Genomic DNA, 27,527 nt, shown 5'->3' with positions numbered 1-27,527 from the left:
GATGTTAAAAACTGTAAAAATTATAAATTTATATATACATTTATAAAAACTTAGGTATTACCTTTATTGATTTTGTGTTGATAAAAATAATTTTATATTATATTTTTATGAATAGTTTTTAATATTAATTTACCTATATTTAATGTTTTATAATTTATTATAAGTAATTTGAATGTGATTGATGCAAAATGATCCGTCCAATTTCGTGTTCAAAAAAAATTATTTTTAATACATTTATTTTTGTATACAATATTTTAATGTTTTATACATTTTTAGCTATTATGAAAATATTTAGTCATTCCATTAATTTAAGAAAAAGTAAACAAAAAAATGTGTTACTTTTTATAATAATATGTACCATTTTGATGATAGAAACTAAATTCTAATTTTATACAAGATTTTTATGTAATTTATTTTTAATTAAAAACAAAATTATAATTAACATTTTTATTATTACTACTGAAATCATATATATATTTTTGTCTATACATTTATTTACACTTAATTCAAATGAAAAATCTATTAATCTCCCAAAGAAATAAAATATGTAATTATAGAAATATTAATGCATAATTTACCATACTATTGCAGATAATAAACATTATTATAAAAACTATATAAAATTACATGGAAAATTAATTAGTATTTAGAACATGACATATTTGTAAATGTTATAATCCTACAGTTTACATTATTAAAAACAACTTTTTTTGAAGAATTATTATTTATTTAACGATACTGTTATTTCCGGAAAAACTAATCTTTACCAAACAAAGGTGCTATTTCTGGTTGGTCAACTCTGATTAATTTTTTGGCCACATTCAAATAGGCAGTGTATTTCACTGTAGTTGGTTCTGTGTCATAATGATAGTGTCCTCCTACTCCGTGATTACTGAACAAATGAAAATGTTGAGGTCTCAGATCCAAACCCTGTAGAATTATAAAAAAATTAAGATTTCGGTATAACATAGATACAAGTAGACAATAATATATAATGTTATTATTTTCATAATCAAGTATAGAACACAATGATTTGTAAATTGAAATAATGTTAAATCTAAAAATTATTTATAAAGTAATATTATCACCGGATCGTGAGAGACAAGATAACCAAGACCCACTAATGGCGTATCCACTTCAAAAAACTTTAGCCAATTGTTCAAATCGGTTTCAGAGTGAAGGGGCGTTTTTGAAAAATCACGCATAACATGAACTTTTACTTTACTTGTTTCAATTAAAATCACTCCACCCAAACCTAAAAATAAATCATCAATACTAACTCAATTTATTGACGAACAATATTTTGTTATATTATAATATAATCAATAATTTTTAGGTAGGTTCTTACCGACCGGTTTGTTGCCAAAGTATTTTGCTAATGCTTGTCTGATAGACGTCACAAAATCTAACGGGCCATTCCGCGTTTCGCACACTATTCTCAAAACCTAAAAAAAGAATTTTATTTTTTTTCATTGTCATACACATTATACTCTCATAAAGATTAAATTTTTTAAGTGCCCTGAGATTAACTAAAATAAAATCAAATACATAATACATAGTCATAGGCAGGAAAATTAGAATCATACCCAACCTAATAGTCAAAAACTAATTTTCCAAACATGCACGAATTTTAAATATCTTGGAACTAACATAAATAATATGCATATAATGTAATAAAACTAAGAATTTCAATAGATAATAAAGGATACTTTATTCTGGAAAAGTTATTTAAGTCTAAGTTACTATCTATAAGAACAAAGCAGAGGTGTGGACAGATACAGTCAAATCAGACGTAGACAATTGTATACCAGGATCAAGATTAGAGTAGAGTGAAGATGGAGAAAGGTGACAGGAAACGGGGAAATAGTTGAAGCACCGAAAACTCTAAATGGGCTATAAAAGCTTGAAAAAGATTAATTTATTTATTCGAATTCTTACTTTTGGAATTCTTATACCTTCTAAAACTGACCATATTTTTAGTTATTTATATTTTTACACTATTTAATATGTTATTTAGTAGGTACATATTAACATTTTAAAATCTTCAGTCTTAAAAATGTATATAGGGCAGTGGTTGTCAACCTTTTTGGGTCCACGGCTCCTTTTGATTTTGAAATAAAATATACGGCTCCCATACGAACATTTAAAATAAACAAATTTACATTACTTATAATAATTTTAATCTAACTTTATTTAATGATAAACATGTAATTAGGTATTAATAATAGGAAACATTTTTTTACATACAATTAAAAAATTAATACATTAATAATAATTTTAATTTTTAATGGGACGGCTGTGCTTGTTTTTGTTGCATTAAATCATCAAATCGTGGGTTAAATTTTATGTTTTTAATATGTATTGGTGCGCCGAAATTTTATTTTTAGTTTCTATTGCGAACGCGGCTCCCTTGATAATAACCGGCGACGCCCCTGGGAGCCGCGACGCACAGGTTGAAAACCCCTGATATAGGGTAAAGGGTGATTCTTATTTGAAAAAAAAGAAGCAAGTACTTAGTACTACCACAATGCACTTCTTAACAGTGGCGCAACTAGGGGGGGGGGGTGTAAAAAGGTCTTTAGCACCCCCAAGTTAAAATTTAGCACTCCTTGTTTTTTATACCTAACAATTATTATTTAAGTGAAATACCATCAATTGGTTAACTGCCAACAGTTTTAGCACCCCGCGTTTTAGTTGCGCCTATGCTTCTTATATTAAATAAAAATCGAATTAATCGTAAATATGGATTGTAATACTGTATACTGTATTAGTGTATTATGTATAATTCTAGAATTTTTTCTGAATTTTAATAAATGCATTATAAAAAGAAAAATAATTAGGGTGAACATATATTTGATGAATCACTCTGTATACGAGTATACGATATCGGATATATTGACCGTTGTGTTATATTATAGGAATATCGAAATGATTTAATTATTCAAGTTTTTATATTTGTTCTATTTTGCTTTTGATTTTATATTCCTAGTGAAGCGCTAAAGGTATTAAAATTTAACTATGAAGTGAGAGTGTTTATTTTTATAGCTTATAAAAATCGTACCGTATATACCTAAACGATTTATAGTAGAAAAAATGCTTTAATTTTTGTGGTGGTTCCCTGTTAAAAATTGGATGTAGTCGGTGCTTTTGAGAAGACAGAATTGAAAATTCCCAGTATTTTTCAAAATATTTCGTAAAAAATAAAAAAACAATTTCTTCAACAAACCCCGTTTTTACTAATTCAATTTCTTTTTATTGTGTATTTCAAAAATAAAGAACTGAGGATACATGAAATTTTTACAAAATGTTTATATTATTATTTTTTATACATGCACCAAATGCTCCTCATTTGTGGTTCATAGTTTAGGAACTAAAATATAAACAAGCATAATAATATTTTAAAATGTATTACTTTTAGGTAGGTGCATCAATATACAGTATTATACAGTGTCCCGTGAGGATTTACCCATTGCGATATTTCCTGAAATAATGGAGATATTATATTTCTAGTTTTTTAATAAGATTCACACGGACAAGAACTACAAGTATTTCATGTTCTAATTTATTTTAATGTTTTACTAAAAAAAGTTAAAAACTATATTTTTTTATTTAATTATATTTTCAAAAAAATTGAAGATGGCTATCTTTCTAGAATTAATTTTTTTGAAAAAATTGACGTTTCAACATTTTATTTCTTGATCTCCTGATTTTTAATATTTTTTATAGGTTCAAAAAAATTGTGAATTATTTGATACGTTAGTGGTATCATTGTATCAAACATGTGGCTTGCGAACGCTTTCAGTGTGGCTCTCAATGTTTGAAAAAATATTAAAAATCAGGAGATTAATTAAATTTAAATGTCGAAACGTCAATTTTTTCAGAAAAATGAACTCTACAAAATGGCTATCTTCAATTTTTTGAAAATAATTACATAAGAAATATATTTTTTAACTTTTTACCAAAACATTAAAATAAATTAAAACATGAAATATTTGTAGTTCTTGTCCATGTGAATCTTATTAAAAATTAGAATTATGATATCTCCATTATTTCAGGAGATATCACAATGAATAAATCCTCACAGGACATCCTGATTATCTAAATATATTTTAAAATATACTAGGTATGTAATAGGTATATAGATTGACAGATCGTCTTGGCTCAGAATGATTAAATTCAAATTTAACACATATATTACATTTATTTACTCCTCAACTATGATTTACAGTGTACACTCGACACCTATAACTGCTGTATAATTGTATAATAGAGCGGATACCTACTTTCCACCTTTTAGAATTTTAGATTCTGAACAGAGTGATGACTTATGAATGTATTGATTTTAGAATGAAATGTGTTTTTTTTTATGACGTCTGTCATGACGTTTTGGAGTAGTAATAGTGCTTTTATTTTTAACTTCAGCCTCTCTTTGGAAATTAATGTAAATGAATCTAGTTGATACTTTGGGGGGTCAGAAGTAAAAAAATTCCAGTAGTTTTCTAAAACGTCAAGAAAACACTAAAAAAATAATGGAAAAACGGGAATTTTTACGCATAACCAGTTTTTGACAAAATCGATTTTTTTATTTTGCTGTAACTCAAAAACGAATCATTGTAAATTCTTGAAATTTTCACCAGATGTTTATATTCGCGTTATCTATTTACAATTAAATTTTCAAAATATTTTGTCTTTTTTTTTTTAGCTATTTTAGCTTTTTATTAGCAGACAATTGAAATTTTCGATTTTTCTAAATTTTATGCCGATAAAAAAATTTTTTAAAATTTAATACAAGGTTTATTATAAGTTGTACTTATCGAAGTAAAAAAAAAACAAAAACCGTTAGTCAAAATTTTTGTTTATAAGCATTTAAAGTTCAAATGTTAACAAAATATGTCAAAATGACAAAATCGCGAAAATTTGCAAGGAATTTGCAATGTTTATTATTTACTATTAAAAGTCACTGCATTCAAATTTAACACGTCCATTATAGTGACCTACTCTCATATCTACTATACTGCAGAGCGATACCCAAATGGCCCACCCTTTTTAATTGTGCATTATGCTTATAAATTATTAAATTGTTTTGGTTTTTATTAAGTTATGACAAGCGCAATTTGAAGGGGGCTTGGGGGGCTAACCCCCTCAAAATCAATTATCCCCCCCCCCAAATGGTTTGTATATATCCCCTTCCACCTTTATATAATATCTCAGGGAGCATATACACAGTACATACATGCAAATTATAATAGCTCCCCCCCAAATTTAAAACTCAAATTGCGCCTATGGGTAATGACTAATGATCATATTACTATAATACATCCTTGGAAAAGACTTACATGCAATTGTATAGTATATAATATATATTATATACATATATATACTATATATTACCTATAGACATAGACATGCATAGGACATAACTTAAAATTATTACAAATTCATAATTGTAAAATAAATTGTTAAAATATTTAATGTGCATTTAAGCATTTTGGTACAAAATCCTAATAAATATATTTGATAAGACAATTCAATATTTTCAACAATTGTAATATCAGTTATCAACAATTTATATTTATATATTATTATTCAATGGTCTTGGCGAGATAAAATATGCAAATTATACATTAATATAGTTTATATTTATTGTGTTTGTACACTATAGGTTTATTACCTTTCCTTTAAAACCGTGACTAGTGAAAAAATTGGCCAACAACGCAAATCGCGTTTCGTCTTGAGGCAAACGGTTATGCACTTGAATCTCAGTCTGGGGATCAACTTTGTAAAGGTGAGAACAATTATTGTTTACGCTATTGTTGGAAGTCATTTTTACGTTTCCAATAAACTAAAAAAAAAGAAACCACAGATATTGTTAGACGGATTATACCGATTATACTAATATATACAAATACTATATTATATTATACTAATATAATATACATTATTTAGATGATTTTCGTTTTTCCTTAAATATATAGTTAAGTAATCATATTTGATTGTTTCAGTAATATACAAGGTGATTTTTATGCTTAAATTGTGTATATATTCAAATTCTGACTTACATAGTTTCAAGTTGTTAAAAAACAACGTTTTTATTAAAAAATCATATTTTTAAATATTTTTTATCCTTATATTTTTTTTAAGTTTTTTACTTTTTTGAATGACAACATAGAGTTTTAATTTCATATTTCTAAGCAGAATATTTTTCTGAGTATTTTAATACATAAAAATCGAATTTAGCTAGGGCTAGTAGTTTATGAGTTATACGTATTTAAATTTTAGACAAGCGGAGTAGTGAACGGGGTAACCCCGTACCACTCCACCCCACGCATCTGTATATATTTTGTATTTATATGTTCATAGGTAGTTAGGTGAGTATCTATCAGAATAATATAATATATAGTGATAAACTAATAAATAATGATTTGCTAATTTCAATAAACTAGTATTATCTGTTATAGTCTTATAGATTCATGATCATTGTACGAAACAGTGAAGTTAAAAATATAATTTAGGTATTTGTTATATTACGAGTAGACAGTAGTACACATCTTACTTCGCAGTTGACTCCCGCGTAAGGCCACGGACCAGCACCCGCTCCAATGACAAATATAGGGTCTGTCCCAGTAACTTTCGTGAAGTCTCTTATATCGTAAACCTTGTTTAAGTTCACTAAGGGCAGTAGGAACGACGGGCTACCAATGTCGATTACCGTTTCGTCACCATTCAGTCCTATATAATACCCACATTACAATACGCAAAATTATTATAAATATAGGTATTCAAATTCATACTCTATATACTGTAGTCTTAAGCGAACACTTCAATATACATATTATACTACATGTCTTAATGTCTACATAATACGTATATACAATTTACACATTACGCAATGGCAATGTTTACAAATATAAATTGTAGGTGCATATTTTATTTTGACTAGGTATTGAATTCAATGTAAGCTGGTATAGTTAAAGAAACTATAAACGTGGTTACTAAATCTATTGGTGGACGAATTAGTGAATTTTAGGTTACTTACCTAGGTAATAACTTATAAGTAGTAAGTTATTATTTTAGTTATAACTTATAAGTTATTACTTATTACAACGGTTATCTACGGTGCTTATTACTAATAAGTAATAACTAATAATATTATATTACTTTCATAGAAGATTATTCTGATTATTAGAAGATTTTTAAGTCACCTGTGCGGCTGCATGTGTGTAACGTAGATATTAGTGTGTATAATTATATCACGATTCAGTACTTACCTTCGGCAGCCAAGTTGAACGGTGGACAGGTTAAGTCGGGACATTGCACCGCGTCAACACTCACGGTTTCAAAATTTTTTAACAGCTCCGGTAAAAGGGCTGAAATCATAAAATAAAATCTAACCGTGAATAGGTTAAATAACTTTTTGGATATACTTTACTATACACAGCTATTTATACCTATTTAAATCTAATTAGTATAACATTACAAATTACAAGTAGTGCAAACACTGCAAAAAGATTATAGTTCAAAAAGTTTTCTGTAGGTAGATAAACGGTCCAACGAACAATGATAAAATGTCTTATATTAATAATAGTATCTTTAATAATTAAAAATGTCGGTACATTTTAGATTCTGAACAGAGTGATCAATGTATTGATTTTACAATGATGTGTGTTTTTTATTTGTTTTTGTGTCTATCATCACGTTTTGGAGTAGTAATAATGCTTCGATTTTTGACTTCACCCCCTCTTTGAATAGGAAAATTCATCTAGTTGGTACTATGGGGGGTCAAAAGTAAAAAATTTCCAGTAGTTTTCAAAAGCGCCGGGAATAACCCTGAAAAAATAACGGAAAACGGGAATTTTTACGCATAACCACTTTTCAACAAAATCGATTTTTTGATTTTGCTGTAACTCATAAATGAATTATTGTAAATACGTGACATTTTCACCAAATGTTTATATTATGGTTATATATTTACGATTAAATTTTCAAAATATTTTGACCTTTTTTAAGCTACTTATAGACAATTGAAATTTTCGACTTTTCTAAGTTTTTTTTCTTAAAATGCCGACAAAAAAAAATTTGGCTATCCAAAAAAATCTTTAAAATTTAATACAAGATTTATTATAAGTTGTACTTATCGTAGTAAAAAAAAATCAAAAATCGTTAGTCACAATTTTTGTTTATAAGCATTTAAAGTTTAAATGTTTACGAAATATATCAAAATCGCGAAAATTTGCAAGGAATTTTGAAGTTGAAAATTCATAAAATTTTTGTGATTTATACTTTAAGTTCAAAAATCCAATACAAGGTTATATATAAGTTTTCTTTCAAGTAACTGTAAAAAAAAATTCCAGTGTCAATATAGAAAACATTTTATGAGCGTATGAAATTTAATTTTTTACGAAATCGCATAAAATAACGATATATTACAATTTAAATATAGGTATTAATATAATATATCCAACTAATTATCATGAACAGACAAATCATCTCCGTTCAGAATAGTTTTTCGTATACAATGATACCCGTAATTGCATTCAAATTTAACACATATATTATAGTGACCAGTGACCTACTCTCCATCTCTACTATTTTTATTTTATTTCATTAATGGTAGATAACTGATAAATATTATATTAACGTTCTCATTTTTTACTTAAATTGGTCCCGCGATCTAACTGAAGATGATATGAATATGTTAAAATACCTACAATAGCAAATTCTCATAGGATTTTTGAGTTTTCAATTCAACCGGATACAATAGGGCGGATACAGTGGTCCTAAACGAGGGAGGAGCAATTTGTTCGTTATATCAACTAAAAAAAGGTCATCATCTATTTAAAATAAACTTTGTTGGAATATATGATACTTTTTTTTGTGAACGGGGGGGAATGGCCCCCATTGACCCCCTCTTTCTATCCTTCCTTAACCGGATACTAGTATTGAACTGTGGCCTATTATAGTGCTATAGCAACGTTATTTACTATTAACGCACTAAACGTATACATATAATTAATATATTATATAAATTGTGTAGATTTAGTTAATTGACATAGTTGTAGACGTTTGAGTTTATAGTATCCATGTTTATTTTAAAATACTGAATCCGAAAATATTTACTCTTTTCAAAAATGGTGTTAATGTTCTAGACTAGAATTTTTTTTTAAAAAAGGTAGTATAGTCAATAAAAAAGTCAAATAAAAATATTATTATGTAGTTTGTTTTTATAGGCTATAGATATGATGGAGCAATCAGATTACAGTCGTGACCTATGTCGTGACCATCACCCTGATTATTTGTTATCAACTTTACTTAAATAATGTAATTTTATATGAATTAAATTTTTCTTAAACCACTAAATTCATAGTTTACTCTTAAATAGAAGTACATTGTTATTTAGAGTTTTATTTTTCTTACACTAAGAACTACATGTTATTAAATACTTTTTTTATGGTTTAATTGAAGATTTTAAGATTTTTTTGCTTTCCAATTTTTTTTTAAGTAAATATGATAGATACAATTTGAGTGTTTTATCATATTTGGTGTTCAAAAACGTATGCATTTTAAAAATAAATTAAATATTAGTTTTTTAAATTTTTATTGAGATTTATATGATTTTAGAAAACATTATTTTTTTCCGATTTTTTACCTATTTAATTGTCAATTAGCTATTTAGCGTATATTATGTATTATACACGTACCTATAATTTTTTAGAAAAATGTGTTTTATATGACTCAAACTAAACGTTTTTGAAATAACGAGTGTTTTTCGATAAATTAAATAATAATCATCTCGTACGTACCTATATAAAAAAAAACATTATTGCTATACAGTGATGGCGCCGGTGAGTTTAATTATTGAAATCCTTAGAACAAAATAGCAAATGTCCAAATAAGGTACATCAGGTTATTAGGTGAAATTGTTTTAGGTAGAATATAAAGGATTTATTCAAATGTTAGCTTGAAACCTGTAACACATTTATGTTACTATAATATCCAAGGTTAATAATAATTACTCTGTCAATATTATGTTGTTCAGTGAGATAATAGACTAGTAGACACAAATTTATAATAGTTTATAGATAGGTAAATAGTTCTAAAAAAAAGATAATTAAAAATTATACTGTATATTATAATGTAGATTGTAGAGACAAGTACACGTTTTGTATACAGAGTGCACGACTATTTGACATGTACCAAAAATATACGATATATCCAAAATATATTATTAGGTATATGAAAATAATGAAATATATTCGTGATACACCCTCTGTATACCTACTGTTTATGATATATAATATTATTGTATATGTATAATAATAACTAATGCACATAATATGTTATTTTAAGATAGAAATTATTAATTATTATTTAATGTTATTCATATTCGCTACTATCGTGTTTGTAGTTACTAAGGTAAGTGTACCTTACCTTCGATGATTTGGTCTAAAGGCGGTACGTTTAGATCAATGCGTACTATGGGCAAACTGTTCAAGTCCAAAATCGCGGGCAATAATGAATCAGCCATTATTAACGAATATTTAAAATATGTTTTTGAAAGAAAGCCGTAAAGCGGATAAAGACAAAAAATTGGACCACCGGCGATAAGGTATCACGGTATACTAACTAAGTAGTGGGTAGACTGCAGCTTAGTGATGGGCTACGATGAATAATAACTATCGATTTATTCGATAGTTTACCCAATTCAATTATTCAATCGATATAATTTATTCGATATATTCGAATAATTTTTATTCAACTAATTATATTTAGTGACAAAAACCACTTCTATTATCAAATAGCCAATAGGTAAATACTAATTTATACTAAAATTTAAAATTATAGAGGATATATTTTAATAAATTAATAAACCAAGTTAAAAACTCAAATAAAACAAAAAAGAACTTCATAGTAGACTTATTACAGACATTCTTGTTTATATTTACCATTACAGATTTAATGATTTATAAGAAATATCAGCTCAAATAGTTGTATACCCCAATAATTTTAGTTTAAATAGTATAGGTATATAACTGTGGTTCTCAACCTTTGTAGTTGTGCGGATCACCAATTTTGTAATAAAATCGTTGAGGTCCATTTATGACTATATAATAGCACACCTATATACGTATCAGGTGCGTAGCTAGGAATTTCAAAGGGGGGTGTTATTCAGAATCTGACAAAATTATACATATAAAATTGATAACTTTACGTATACTATATTGTACAAACGCATTACAAGTGAATAGATAATGGTTTATGAGAAAAAATTTAAATAGTATTATTATTAATAAAAAAAAAATGTAAATCTACGAGTTTACCACGGTCAAGGGGGGGGGGTGTTACTACTGTTACTACACCTGTAACACCCCCTACCTGGGTACGCGCCTGATACGTATGTATATAACATATTTACATATATGATATTATTAGATATATAATAAAAATAAATACGGTATTAATGTAAATATTACTAATATTAGGTGTATGGTCCATGGCACAGTTCTACGCTACCCGCGGCCAATGGATTGGGAACTACTGGTACCTAAATAAGTTGAAAATAAAAAGAAATATACTTAAAATTGTAACTTAAAGTGGAAAAAACTTGATATGGTTTACCTATTGAAACGAATAATAATTGGTGGTAGGTACCTAATTCGTATAATTTTCAAACTTGAAACTAATAAATTTATTACTTTATAGTCATTATTATAAATTATTTATTAATTATTATTATTATTATTATTAGTAGTAGTATTTATTCAAGTAATGTTATTCATTTAATGAATTATTCGAATAATTTTTAAACAATAACGTAATTTAGTCATGCAATTTATTATTCGAATAAACATTAAACACACAGCGGGCTAGAACTATCAATTAACGATTTAACTGATTTAACATAGTATCTTAAATCGTGACCACATATACCTTATGCTTAGCATAAGCCATAAGGCATAAGGTCTATGATTGTGACTAACACCAATACTAAGTTATTACAATATGGCAATCAGTAATGTGGCAACAAACCAAGGTATATTATAGAGACAGCCGTGCTCTCTTGGCTTTTCACCTATCATAATCACATTATCTTATGCCACGATTTCATAGATAATACAAATTTGTATTATCTATCCACAATACACAAATCCACGAGTGCCGATTGCTACTGCTGAATCCGTTGGCTCACTGGCTGAAACGAAAAAATTATCGAACCCGAACTGTTCCTAGTTTGCTACAAATATATTATTGACTATTGTATTTGTATTGTAATAACAACACTAATAATTATAACCTGTAGGTTTTAGGCTGGTTATCGATTTATATATTTTAATATTTTATTATATATTATTCTTTATTCATAGGTATACCTAATATAAAATTATTTTATCATTGTTAATGGATTAAAACAACAACAACAAATAAGTAAATGACTATACATATATGTGTGTGAGTATTTAAATATATAAAAAATATATACGTAATGAACTATAAGCATCCTCACTCCAGTAGGTTAGGTTAGGTTGGTACTGAGTTAATAATAAGAATAACATAGGTACTATGCAAGCAAATGTGACTAATAAACGCGAATGATTGCAAGGTAATTATAATAATATAATTATAACTACCTTCAATAATTGAGGTATATCGTAAATAGTAGGATTGATGATTTTATTTAAAACGTAGATTTTTTTGTACTTACCTCAACTGAGAGATAAAGGGAGCTCATTCTTATTTCTTACATAGTCTTGCGTGAGTTTTTTGTATAAGTGCATTTTTCATGTTAGTTTTTCGTCTAGGAAAGTAGGAACATCCAATACTTTGAATTGAGTTTTCCTGGGAGATAGGTATCTTATTACTTTATTATAGTTGTGTCATCTACTCATCTGTTTATACATCGCCAGTTGGGAATTTGGGGGGAGTCGGGATATCGTGGCAATAGGTGTCGAAGAGGGTTGGGCCAATGACTGAAATTTGAAAGACTCCAGTAGTCCAGTGTCCTGTTGAAGTTGAGGTTGGGAAAAGCTAAGTTCTTATTCTAACTTGGAACATGCGATCTGATGTGAAGGAAACGATGATGGTTTTAAGTAATAGTTGTTAGGAAGATTTAGCGAGTTCTAGCATACTATAGCACATGATGTCATGTACCTACCTCCGTTTCATTTCGCCGCCAAATTAATCCCATTTTATCGTCGACCCACTTCGTCGCATAATTCTTAAATTATTTTAGTTTTAAAACATGGACACATGGTTATGATTTTATGAATAAAGTGATAGACACAATGAAATATTTATCATTTGAAACGATCTTACTATCTTAGTGCCTACTATACTCGTATTATCTGAATTCTGAAAATTGAGGTTGACATGAATCTTCTCCAATGTGGAAAACAAGCTAAAAGAATTTACATAAACATACAATAAGCTCGAACAAAGAATTTGTTGTCTTAAGGAAAGAGTGAAAAACGATCCTCCGTAAATGAAATTAATTGATTATTTGGACAATGTTAGTTATTCAATTAAACACAACAAATAATTTTAACTTGTTCAAAACTTTTATTATGCAATTATTGTTTTTTTTTTTTTATTAATGACTATAAAAGGTACATAATAATAGCGTATGCAATTGTACATAAATACTGTATCATAGGCCGCAGTGGCGGATTTGAGGGGGGGACGTGGCGATTACCCCCCCTGGGCTTTTTTTTACTTGAATTATATATTATATTGATCATTCATAGAATACGAAATTCATAAGTCATAAACTCATGGATGCGCAAAACGAACCGATTTTCGTCGGGCTGTGGCATGCTCCCTCGCTGAACAGAGTGTAGTATCTATCAATCTATGATACAAATTCGCCCCCTCCTTAAATGAGCTTCAGATCCGCTACTGCATAGACGTGTTCAGAATTTAGTGACCGAGCCCCGAGGGGGCACAACAAATTTTTAAATCGCAAGACTTATTTTTTTTTTTTAGACATGAAGAAATATTTATTTTTTATGTTACAAGATTAAAAAATTACAAAATATAAAACAAATAATAAAAATCTATAATTAGGTACAAGGTACTGTAAGATTATCTTACTAAGATACACATAGCACGACTTTTTTTTTTATTCGGGCATGATTTTGTTGGTGCCACAGTCCACCGGGGGGGGGGGGGAGCTTGTGTCTACCTGGCCACTCCCGTAAACACGCCAATGAATTAATACATAAATATAATTAAGTATAGTACCTATGTCATTTTTAAATTTTAACATTAAGTTTCATTAAGTTACTCAAAAAATAAATACGGCTGCAAAATGGGAGTTGACCTTAAAAATGTATATCCCATGGACTTATTGGTTGAGGAATCAGCCTTTTAATCTCCTTCTAGTGGGAAGAGTTGACCGAGTGCGTAATCATAGGGTAATTTAACGTTACGACTTCCAGTTCCAGTTGCGAATAATAATGTCAGGTATCACAAGTAATAAATACCAAATTGGCTTAGGTACTTAAATGGCTTTAATTTCGAAATTAAGTCAGGGATAACGCATATTGCATAATTATTAATACATAATATTACAACATATCTTTATTGAGATTCGTTTATGGTCTTATGGAGTTTAGTAAAAAATAATAATATTTTTAGATATTTTAAAAATATAATCTTGAATGTATTAGTTAGTTTACAATGTTTACTGCAAGTCGCTTAAAATTATAAAATCTCTCGAGTCCCGATTTCTATGGTATTTGATTTGGTTTTAGAATTTTGATCTTGCCCCTGGTGGGATTTTATCCTGCGTGCACGCTTGGGTCAGAGCAATGATTAAAGTACAGAAATAGAATAATAATTAAAGATTTCTTTAATAATCGTAAGAAGCTAATGCCTAATAGGTAACTAATAATATGTAATAAGCAATAATATAAGACTTCGGTCAGAAACTCAGAACCATAGAACAAGAGTTAGATTACTCAGAAGGAAAAAACGACATGCAAATCACAGAATTCTGTGTGCAAATCACTAATCAGTTATAACCTTATCATAAATCATGTCCCGTCCACTACGACTGCTGTACTCGCCGACAACAACTGATAAAAGTATAGATATTAGATACTAGATGCTACCGATGCTAGAGCTAGACGCCCAGACGGCATTTTCAACTTTTAAGTTTCAACTTTCCCATTTTTTCCAGTTCTTCACCGAATACCGATTTACAATCAATGTTTTCTTCATTACAAAACTAGCAAACAAATGTACAGTCCTATTTTTTCATTCAATTACGGATGAATGACGAGATATGTAACCCTGTGCGGTAATAATCGATCGAACATTTGGTTTTGGGAATTAAATCTGAAAAAAGTCAACGTGATGCGTGTAACGGTACTAAATAATTGTCGGTGTTAGAAGTCAAAATGCAGTCTGGCTCGGACGACCGTTTGAGGTTTCATGTACGGTGTGGTACGTTAGTGAAACTATCACCAAACAATAGATCAGCTAAGCGGCTGCGAGCATATGATGAATTTAATAACGGCGTTGTCATGACTAATCGAAATTTATTTGACGATGAATTGTTTGAGGTAAAGATAAATATTATATCAAACCCAAATGCAGTACATATTTGTTATGAAGTTTGATTATTTGATTTTCAGATTCGCATTGATAAACTAGTAGACAAGTGGAGTGGTAGTGTTGAGGTGGGTGTTACTATTCACGATCCAGGAGCTATTCCCATACCATCAACAATGACTAATTTGAGGACTGGTACTTCAATGATGTCGGGCCGTGGTATATTGGCCAATGGTAAAGGAATTAGACGGGAATATGGAAATTTCAATCTGGATGATTTGAAAGTATTTATAATATTGTCAATATTATAATGGATATTAATTTTTTCTAAATCTGTTATATTCTGTTATAGGTTGGCGATCGCATTGGTCTAATACGAAAGCGAAATGGTGATCTACATTATTACATCAATGGTCTTGATCAAGGAGTAGCTGTTTCAAATTTACCTTCTAAAGTATGGGGTGTAGTTGATATGTATGGCAGAACGGTTAAAGTTACTATTGTTGATCGCGATGTTAATGAGGAAAAAAATTTGCTAACAAGGCTAAGCAATTCATTAACCTTATCCAATGAAAATCAACGCAAGTTTATTTAATTAGAATAAATTAAGCATGGTTTTTATCTATAACTCGAAGTATTTTTTATGCTTAAAATGATGAAGTCAAAATTACTTGTCTTGTTATTTTTAAATTGTAATATTTTGGTCATTGATGTTAAAACAATTAGAACTTCTATACCTCTATATGTGGTAATTTATTTTTAAGAATTTTTTATCAATTGAAAATAATACTTTTGGATTAAAGGTTGAGAAAGTGGCAGCTTATTGCCAAGCTAGGCACTAACTAGTTAGAAAGTTAAAGTTAAGATAAAAAGTTACTTTTTAAGTAAATTTCAAACAACCCATATGTTTTGTAAAACTGCTGAGTGCTGAGGCCGATTATTAGTATCTAGAATTCTAGAGCCATGAATCATGATCATTGATCATAATTTATCAATAATGAAAATTGAGTATATTCAATTTTATAGTAAAACATTTTTTCTTATATACTCATATTATTTCTTATCAATTATTTATATTATTTATACCTATTTCTTGTAATACACATTTACACATTAACCATGACGCCTATAATTATAATGGCCAATAGAATAGATATCCATAAATGAATATAGTATCGTACTGCTTGTACATATATTTTTTTATTTTGAAATACATTCTGTCATGGGCGGATAGGCCATTTTTGGCCTACCGGGAAATTTTAAAAAGGGACCCCCACATGAAAAAAATAAGTCCAAAAAGGGCCCCATTACCGAAACACGAAGGGGGGCCCACCAGGAAATGCCGCGGTTTCCCGGTAGGCCTATCCTCCCATGTATTCTGTGCAGGCGCGTAGCTAGAAATTTCTAAGAGGGGGTGTTATTCAAAATTAATTGAAAAGTTACACACACAAAATTGATAACATGATGCATCTTTATCTTGATAAAAAAATATTATGTATACCACGGCTAAGGGGGGGTGTTATTACACCTGTAACACCCCCCCCTGGCTAAGCGCCTGATTCTGTGTTCTAATGACTGATATTCCACTTTGTTTCTAAGAAATAGGGAATTATTACCTACAAACCTACTTGAAAGTTAAAATATTTAATTAAATTATCAGTTGTTCTATTGACGCCAATAATTTAAGTTAGGTACCAAGACATAGAGTGATATAATTATGCAATACTTAATATATTTTGAACAAATAGGTTATTAAATTTATATTTATAACTATAAAAAAAACTTCTAACTTTTTTGCCCAGCTTTGCCTTATTGATTATACTTATACCATATTTTGTTTTAGTTGACATTAAAACTGTGTTTATTTTGTTTCAGTAGTCAATGAAGATTTACTCGAATTCCATCCAATGTGCGGTGCACATACTCTAGTCATTAATAATAATACTGTTGCTTATAGGCCAAAGTAAGAATAATATGACTATTAATCAGTTTATTTATTAATTATTTTAATTTTAGTGCATTAGATGATTTTAATAATGGTGTTGTGTTGACTAAACGTCCATTGCGTTTAAATGAATTATTTGAAGTACGTTTGGATCGTCTAGTCACTAAATGGGCAGGATCAATAGAAATTGGTGTAACAACACATAGTCCAGGGGATATTGACTATCCTTTAACTATGACAAATGTACATTCTGGTACTTGGATGATGACCGGTGTTGGAATTATGCATAATGGCATTACTGTTGTCAATCAATATGGAGTGAATTTAGATACATTAAGAGTAGGGGACCGTGTTGGTGCTATGGTAAAATCAAATGGCTCTTTATACTTTTATGTAAATGGCATAGACCAAGGAGAGGCTGCTAAAAACATACCAACGGGTGTGTACGGTGTTGTTGATTTATATGGACAAGCAGCACAAATTACTTTATGTCGTGATAATGTTGATCAGATTTCTCCATACAAGTATTCAATATTTTACAAATTATATTAATAATTTATATTAATTTTTTTTATTTCATATCATAGAAATAATGTTAGATTCTTTCCTAATCATGGGAAAAATGCACGTATAGTTCCTGGATCACGTGGTCGTACAGCTGACAGGTTGTATTGTGAATATGAATTTAGTCAATCAATTGTTCTAGTCAATCAAATGTTGCAAGATGGTGAATTATTTTCTGTTAGTGTGGATAAACTTAATGATAGATGGTCAGGCTCAATTGAAGTTGGTAAGTATATTAGTATATTACTGAAATAATAGATAATATAAAATATTTTCTAGGTGTTACTACCATTCTCCCAAACATCTTATCTGCTGATCTACCAAATACTATGACAGATTTAGATCATGATACTTGGGTTTTATCTGGATGTACAGTTATGAAAGATGGTTTAGCAATTAAATATAATTATTCACTGGATTTAGATAAAGTTAAAGTTGGTTCGGTGGTTGGTGTAATGAGACATAACAATGGTTGTTTGAATTATTTTTTGGATGGAAATGATCAAGGGATAGCTTGTACCAATGTGCCTCCAAATTTATATCCTGTGATTGATATATATGGTCGATGCACTCAAGTTACTATTCAGAGTCCACCAGAAATTAGATGTGATGATAGTGATTCAGACACGAGTTGTTGCTCACAGGATGATGCAATATCTGTTCAGACTGAAACTGGAGTTAAAGGACAAAAGTATGATGAATTATTTTTATTATGTATAAATAATGTTTATTTTATGTTCTATATTTTAGAGATATTAATTTAATTGACTATCTGTACGGAGAGAACATAAATCTAATTGAAGATAATAGGATAGCGACCCGAGTAAAATCTTTCAAAGGGGGCCTCTTAATATGTGATAATAAGATGCAACCCAATGAATTATTTCAAATATTAATAGTAAAATGTAATACAAATTATGCAGGAAGTATGCGAATCGGTGTTGTAAGTTCTTTACCAGAAACTCCATTGCCATCTAATATTAAAGATTTAAATATGAAAGAAGATGTGTGGTATTTTTCTGGTATGTCAATTATTTGTATTGTTTTAATTACAAAATTAAAATAATAAATGTTTTCTAGGCAACCAAGTATGGTATAATCAATCATTAATCATGAACAACTATTGCCCAAGCTTAGATAGACTGAGAGAAGGCGATAGAGTTGGTATAAAGTATACAGCAGATCGAACATTACATTTGTTTGTGAATGGCTATGATCAAGGAACTGCTGTATATAATGTACCTGAGGTAACTTTTAAAGTTCTTATATTAAACTTAGTACTGTATAATATTCCCTAAAATAGGCAAGTGTACTAGAGCAATTGTATGATTATTTGGAAAAATTGGAAGAGACAAACATTTTTTAACATTTGCCCTCCTTATTATTATGACCACCTACTGACTACTTGAACTCACCCTCAAATAATTTTCTCTTCAATAAAAGTATATTACATTACATCCATCCATTATTCCTTAAAGTACCAGAAATGATGTACAATTGTACACCTCTTAAATACACCTTAATCATGCACAATTCACAGGGGGGTTTGTATTTTATACCAAAAGTCAAGTACAATAGATCTTATTATGTTGAATATCGATATCCTAAATGTTTCATTATCTTAAACTAAATTAAAATCCCCTTGAAACTATTATTACAATAAGACTCCATATTTTTAATTTTTAGTTATCTAAAACTTTTTTCTGTTCCCCATGAAATTTGACATATTGAGAGTTTACTGTACTTTTATAAATACTATTACTTTCTTACTATTTATAAATATTTTAATTACAAATATAATTATATTAATTTGATATTAGGTTATTTATGGTGTAATTGATTTGTACGGTTGTCATATTTCGGCTAAAGTAATACATACGGATCAAGATTCTAAAACAAATGCGCAAATGATTTCTTCGCAGTGTAGTGAACATACATCAGATATATCTGAATCAGTTAAAGTGTTAGAATTAATTATTCTATAAAATTTAAATTAGTGTTGCCTTTATGTTTAATTAATTAATTACTTAATTTCAGAGATACTACAATTAACGTTTTGAAAAGAATGACTGTACTAGATGAAGATATGAGCGAATGCTGTTCATCAGAAATTAGTTATTTTATAGATGAGGTAAAATTGTATAAAATGGAATATATTAAGAAAATAAAATATTTTGTAATTCTCCACAGTCTACATTTAAATTAATGAAATTTAATGACTGGCGAGGTCGCAATATACGTTTATCACGAGATGGCCGTACAGCAACCAGAATAGAAAGTTATAATCACGGGTTAACAATGACACCAGATATTTTACTACCAAACTCTATGTTCCAGGTATTTACATTTTTAAATTTCAAAATATGTATGATTAATATTGATTAAATTTATTATTACATGTTATGATTTATATTGGCTTATAGATTGAAATCCAAGCATTAAATAAAAAATGGGAATCATCGATAATGATTGGTGTATCCAAGATTACATGTACAAATAATTCTGCACCAGCAACAGCATTATCTTTAAAAGGATATGATAGCACATGGATTATTTCTGGTGATTCTGTATATTTTGATGGTCTTAAAGTAAATATCTTCTACTGAACTTTATAAGTTTTTAAGTATATATATATATATATACATACATATGTATTTATTTTTTATTAGATTAAAAGTAATTATGGTCCAGATTTGAATTATTGTGTACCAGGAGATATCATTGGGATCATGATTGATGGAGAAAATCGTTTAAAATTGTTTGTTAATCGTATAGATTTTGGAGTAGCTGCATTTAACATACCAGCTGATTGTTACGGTGTTGTTGATTTGTATGGACAGTGTGAACAGGTAATTAATACATACATATTATTATTTGTTTTAAATTTTACTAAAAAATTATATCTACCTTCCTAGGTATCCATTGTAAATCCCTTTATTGATTTGTCGCCTGTTGATCCTGTCCCAAATATGCCTTTGGAATGTGACTTATTACCTGAAGACGCTAGTCAACCAATACCATCTGAAGAGAAAGCTGACTTTGAAGGTGATGAAAAACAAAGTCCAGCGTGTGAAGAAACCGAATTGGCTGATTTAACTTGGATGAAAACAGATAAGACAAATGAAAATGTTTTGGTAGCAAGCGGCCATGATGTCAGATCTCGTTCAGCTGAACTGGCTGGATGGATAGATGACGAAGCAAGTACGTCTACACTAAGAATGTCGAAAATTCGCTCAGGGAAAACCTCTGGTTATTATACTCCAGATACAAGAGAGCGAAGACAAAATGAAATATTAAAATCTCTTCGTCTCAAACAGTGTCAATATTTTAACTTATCATCTAAAATTAGAGATTACCTCAGTATTCCAGGTTAGTTTAATCTAAATAATGATAAAGATGAGTTTGAGAATGATTTTACTTTTATTTTTTTCAGATGTATTTTTCTTAGAAAAAGGTCATACATGCTATTGTGAAGGATGTAATTTGTATACATGTGATGAAAATAAATTATCTATTGAAACGGGATGGTGCAAATTTTTACTCCGAAAACATCCAAAGTTCATTAATTTACCTTTGGATAAATGGCGGTCAGCATATGTAGGAAGACCATTTGAGATGATTCGTAACTGTTTGGATAATGGAATTTTAACCATTCTAGGTAAACATTTGTAGCAAAGTTTTTTGAATAATTTTTTACTGTTTATATTTTATAATATCATTAACAGATAGTGAACCTGAGGACATAATACTTTACCCATACTTAAAACGTACAGTATGTTGTCAAAACATAAAACCTTTTGGGTAAGTTAAATATTTTCTATAAGTATAAAAAGTTATTGTAATCACTGTTTTATTAGATATTATGATCTTGAAACCAATAACCAGTATCAGTGTCATGCAGCTTTTGAGTTGATGATTGAACAAGGTTCATTTGAAATTGGCGAATTGTTGCCGAAATCAAGCAGAACTGATTGTCATCAAATTTCATCACTAGTGATTCCAAAAATTGGTACTAAAACAGTACTTACAGCTCTTTATTTTAGATTTGATAGAGATATAAACTAAATTAAATTAGGTAAAATATTAGATTAGTTTTAAGAATTTAAAAGACTTTGATCTCATTTTTTTTTTTATTATTTTCAATATTAATAAGGAACAATTATTATTAAAACATTCATTACATCACTTTATAATGTCTGGTAACATTCTCATTTAATATGTTGTCCTGCTTTATACAAACATATTTTGGATTTTGTGTACCTTCCGTATAAAATGTGTATGGCAAATTAACATTACCAAGTCTGAACTGATTGACCTGTCTTAGTATATCTGGCGTTACAGGAGTAGTTATATATATGTCGCCTGTAGATTTATTTACAATACGAACAACACCTAAAATAAAACAAATAATTTTATCTACTATTTATCTTTTGTTTATTATTGAGGACTACAACAACCTAAATACATACCAAATCCAACACATTCACATAAGTTAGTATGATTGGCTACACACAGAGCAATCACATTAGCATTTATTATATCTAAGGATTCATCTTGAGTTAATTCATCAATATCCTTTATTTGGACATTAATATTACGGATATTAATTCTGTAAATTAAATGTTATTACTATATGTTTATTATAATTTATAAGTCATAATAATTAATACCTATAAGGGACAATGTCGTTAAAATAAATATCTGTATTTTCCAAACATTTACTGAAGTATGATGCTGTTACCAATTGTTGTCTTATGCGCTTGTCAATATTTCTATAAGGGCATACATATTACATCAATTTATGAAAGATATTTTTTTATGTAATACTTACGGTAGATAAGGTGCTTTAGCAAATTTATTTTTAACAGTAGACGTAAAATACCAAAGATTGTATGACAAAGAAGATCTTGTACTATCGTTTATAATTTCTGAGTGCAAGTTTAAATCTTGATTGTCATTGAACTTAATCTGTACTACATCAGATGGTTTAGTTTTAGATATGAGATTATGTAAGATCTTGAGGCCTGCTCCTAAAAGTAAATAAAAATAAATCATTAAAGTATTTATTTGTTTTTTAATTTGTATTATTATTAATTTTTAATTAAGATCTAAATTTTACCTTCAACAAATCCCATGGTGTTTATAAAACATGGTATTTGTTGCAAATCATTTGTTTTGGTATCATTGACTATTTTTTTAACAATTTCATTGTAAAGCGGAACATTGGTCATAACATCATTGCTCTCAAAAAAATATGATCTAAAACCATAAACTTAATATAATAATTATTGATTACTACTTAAATAATTTTTATTGAAAAACTCATTAAATTATAAAAACTAATTAGCAATAATTAAGATTACTTTAAGGGTTGCATTAAATGTGTAAAATTTGGTCCAAGCAACGGTTTATCAATAATAAATGCTGAAATACACCCAGGTATGGAAAATTCACTTTGTCCAATATCGAAGTCCAATACTAATATTTTGTCCCATTTTTTAAGGCATTTATTTATGAAATAACGCATCATTGTTGATTTCCCAGAATTTTTGTATCCAGCCAACAAAACTCTGATTGTTCCTATTATGAAACATTTTAATTTATAAATATGTAAATAAGTTGTGTATGGGGTTGAATATTACAACATAAAACTAACCTAAATCAATAGGACGATCAAGAAGTTCATCACAGAAACCTCGACATTGTTCATCAATTACAAGTCTTTGATTAGACATTGGAGTTTTGCTCAAATCAAACCAACAACCTAATTGCTCTTCTAGTTCTAGTAAATGTTTAGGTGGAGTTAATCTAGTTCCGTTTATGTCACTCATATTAAAACCTAAAAAATCCATTGAATGATTAATACTGTTAATTTTATTTTAATTTTGACTTTCAACGTACTGGGAACATATTTATTCATAAATGTTTTCCATTTGTTGGTTTGGCTGCTCTTCTCAAGTATAACAACTGCTTTCTGTCTATTGGCCGATGTAATAGAAATCAATCCATGCAATCCTAACGAATACAATACAGTCTTTGGAGTGTCCACGGTCATTGTGTAACCCCATGTTTCTATCTTTCCTTCCAAAACGCTGACATCAACAGTCCCGATGATGTACAAAACGTCTTCGCCGTTGAACTCGATTAACACTTTTTCGGATGAATCGGATTCATAGAATATGGGCAAAGTATCAGGTAATTGAAATATTTCTTTCATTTTAAATCCTATAGTTCTACCTAGTGATATTAATTTGGCATTGAATGTACTGAAGTATCAATTATAATAAGTATTACGTGTAATTATTAAACTATATTCACGGTTTCTGTAGTTCAAAGTTCAAATTCAAAACACAATAAACAGTAAACACAAAATGTCAAATGATTATTATATTATATTATTTGTCACGCGACACGACTCGTGCCGTAAAGTGTCAATGATATCAATTTTGTGGTTTATACTTGTCTGCGATAAAATAGATACCATCGAGGTTCGAACCATGATCATGGTTGTAGATACTATTCAAATACAATCTCTTTTCGGTTACGTATCACCTAGATCCCGCGACAAGTAGATCCACGTACGTCAACTGGATCCCATTGGGCATTTAGAACCTCAAAGAAAATTTAGTTTCTCTCACGTCATTCAGAAATCGACGGTAATTTAAAAAACTTGTCTAAAAAAAATACTTAAATAACAATTTAAATTTTAAAAATATTATGAAATAGTATGAAGTATAAGTAAGTTACATGGCGTTAGTAAAATCTCTAATTCCATTAATTATGATATTAGATTCGATGTTTTAAATAAGTAGTAACGTTTCATTATATTCTAATATTCACGATATATGAATTATCGATTATGTTAATGTAGAACTTATATATAATTTTTAAAAGAACTTGCTCAAATACCTATTTATTATAATAGGTAAGTACATTAAAACCTAACCATTAACCTAACAGGGTGACTATACTTATTTACAAGCATTGTATGGCCACTTATTCCTTTAATGTTAAATTTATAATGGACTTATTAAATAAGTTTATAATATTTCTCATTTCTTGATATAAATAGTTATTATTTAATTGGTATTTAATAAAAAAAAATGTATGCAAGGTAACTATAAGATAAGAATAACATTGTTAGGTAATTTTCCACACCACCTTTATTATTAAACGACGTACAATAACATTGTCCGTATTGTTTAATAACTTTATGAGGTATTACACGAGGCGCGTTTTTTTATTGTGGTGTCCCCAGTAGGCCTAATCCACATCGTAAGCGAGAACGCATCATATGCAGAGGCGTATTTAGGTAAGGGTTTTGGGTTCAGTTGTCCAGAACGGCAAATTTTTAAAGATTTATAGAGGGGCGGCAAATTTTTATTTCGTACTTTATGAGTACTGGCGCAGTGACGTCAATCATTAATAATTTTCACATCAAATGTGTGCCATAGAGGTATAAAATACTATAGTATTTATATAACATTCTATTCTATGGTATTAACAGTTTCACCATTGCGCGACGTAGAAGACGTTTTTTAATATTTTTTAATGGAGGGGGAGGCGGCAAAATATGTGTTGCCCTTATCCTAAAATTCCTAAATACACCACTGATCATATGAATGCATTCAAATAATAAAAAAAAAAATACAATAACTTAAATTATGTGGATATTAATAATACTATATAATATAAAACGGGTAATGTGTATAATATATGTGTGTTGCCGGCCGGCGATAGTCAATGTGTTGGATGAGTGGATGAGAGATGAGCGCTAATGCGTAAAGGGGGGGCAACTAAATTAAGATGATCTTCTTATTGATGCTGCCAATCTTCCTCCGAGTTGAAACGAAGCCGAGTGCCGACACATTTCCCATCAGCTTTGTGACAAATTCTTCTTCACTAATAAATATTATATAATTATATATAGCATACTGTACTTACTACGATTCTAAAGGTTATAATATAATACAAACAAATCCTTTGGACAGTTGACATTAAGATGAGCTTCTTATTGATGCTGCCAATCTTCCTCCGGGTTGAAACGAAGCCGAGTGCTGACACATTTTCCTTCAGCTCAATGACAAATTCTCCGTCGGTGGGTAGTCCATGATCCACCCAAATGTTCGGTTCCTATAAAACTTCAACTAAATGATGATTAAATTGTAATTTAAATTTATAGTAAAATTTTAATGTTTAAGAAATCTATGTTGGTGTTCTTTTATTTTTGAATTTAAATTAATTTGAAATTTTATATTCATAATTTATCAGTTAAAAATGTAAACATGAACTAAAAAGATTATAGTATATTGCAGTTTAACTTTCTGTTCGGTGGCCACCTTTTTAATTTCTCACTCTCTTTTATAAGAAAGTTAAACAGCACAATAATTATAAAAAAATATAAATTTAAACATACACAAAGACGAACTAGCTTTGTGATAAGAAAAAAAATTGAAAAAATTAGTAATTTATCAACGTATTATTAAAATAAAAAGAACACCTAAAACCGTAGTACAGTATATTATCTGAAAAAAAAACCATAAAAATTAAATATAATTTAAGTAAATATTCATAATATACTGTACTACTGTTCAAAAAATTATAGTATTAAACAAACACAGCCTTGTGACATTTATTTTTGTTATTCAGATGTGCTTCTTAATGATACTGCCAATCGTCCTCCGGGTTGACATTACACAAGGATATAGCGTAAATATTTCAGTTTTTTTGTTTTTCCGATATTATGGCAAGATCTGAAATTTTTTGTTTTTTTTTTACTATTTACCACCCAAAGTACCAATAAATTGATACATATTTGCTACAAGAATTCATGACAAACAAAAAATAAACTACATAATTGTAAGATCATTATACATTTTTCGCTACGTCCACGTCCAGGATCTAAGGTGTACTATTTTACTACTATTCTAATATAATATAATCGCGAATAATAAAAATAATACATGGTTGTTATTTCTCACAATTTTTGTCTACTATAACTAATGAGTAAAATAAGTAGGCATTGTGTACTATTTTTTCATTGGACCCTGGAGAATAAAATATGCGTCTACATCAACTACATCGTCCGACTAGCGCGGATTGTTCATATAAATTTATATATTTTATTTTAAGTTTAAAAAATAATTTTAATCCCAAAAAAGAATAATAAAAAAAAACTTACTTAGGCGTCGACTGTTCCCGTGAAACCGAGTTGTGTCAATCTTCAGACTAAACGTAGTAGTGCACCGCCGCCGAAGAAACTGCAAATTTTCTTCATATCGATCTTCATCGTGATTCTAAATAAGAATAAAAATACATTTTATGAAAATAAACAGCACGAAATGAAAATGAGAGTACTTGTCATGTACTTCAGTACTGTTCATTAAGACTATTATAGAATTGTTAATCGTCTTCGACGAATGTCGTCGATTGTCGTATGCCACAGATGACGAATATTGTAATATGATAA

At 28.9% G+C, this 27,527-nt stretch overlaps 3 protein-coding genes across 3 annotated transcripts; 1 reads left to right on the top strand and 2 right to left on the bottom strand.

Moving 5' to 3' along the window:
• Nucleotides 1–526: 526 nt before the first annotated feature.
• Nucleotides 527–10,635, bottom strand: LOC132931609 (ester hydrolase C11orf54 homolog). Its single transcript, XM_060997486.1, has 7 exons — nt 10,429–10,635; nt 7,269–7,367; nt 6,554–6,729; nt 5,672–5,842; nt 1,349–1,445; nt 1,089–1,255; nt 527–930 (listed from the first exon to the last, which is right to left on the bottom strand). The coding sequence occupies exons 1-7, from the start codon at nt 10,523–10,525 to the stop codon at nt 757–759; spliced, it is 981 nt and encodes a 326-aa protein (XP_060853469.1). The 5' UTR covers nt 10,526–10,635; the 3' UTR covers nt 527–756.
• Nucleotides 10,636–15,086: 4,451 nt separating this feature from the next.
• On the top strand, nt 15,087–22,480 carry LOC132922886 (neuralized-like protein 4). The gene is made up of 18 exons (XM_060986617.1): nt 15,087–15,560; nt 15,633–15,833; nt 15,902–16,130; nt 17,425–17,512; nt 17,566–18,018; nt 18,082–18,284; nt 18,338–18,749; nt 18,809–19,080; nt 19,139–19,305; nt 19,879–20,021; nt 20,096–20,189; nt 20,249–20,395; nt 20,482–20,646; nt 20,728–20,907; nt 20,974–21,427; nt 21,492–21,716; nt 21,784–21,859; nt 21,916–22,480. The coding sequence occupies exons 1-18, from the start codon at nt 15,396–15,398 to the stop codon at nt 22,121–22,123; spliced, it is 3,882 nt and encodes a 1,293-aa protein (XP_060842600.1). The 5' UTR covers nt 15,087–15,395; the 3' UTR covers nt 22,124–22,480.
• On the bottom strand, nt 21,916–24,496 carry LOC132922892 (polynucleotide 5'-hydroxyl-kinase nol9). The gene is made up of 8 exons (XM_060986631.1): nt 23,960–24,496; nt 23,715–23,897; nt 23,422–23,638; nt 23,178–23,317; nt 22,890–23,088; nt 22,729–22,830; nt 22,528–22,667; nt 21,916–22,450 (listed from the first exon to the last, which is right to left on the bottom strand). Exons 1-8 carry the CDS (start codon nt 24,273–24,275, stop codon nt 22,236–22,238), a joined length of 1,512 nt encoding a protein of 503 aa, XP_060842614.1. The 5' UTR covers nt 24,276–24,496; the 3' UTR covers nt 21,916–22,235.
• Nucleotides 24,497–27,527: the final 3,031 nt, after the last annotated feature.

Source organism: Rhopalosiphum padi, chromosome 1 (genome assembly GCF_020882245.1).
Source record: "Rhopalosiphum padi isolate XX-2018 chromosome 1, ASM2088224v1, whole genome shotgun sequence".
Classification (NCBI taxonomy): domain Eukaryota; kingdom Metazoa; phylum Arthropoda; class Insecta; order Hemiptera; family Aphididae; genus Rhopalosiphum; species Rhopalosiphum padi.
This window is presented reverse-complemented; position numbering and strand designations above follow the sequence as displayed.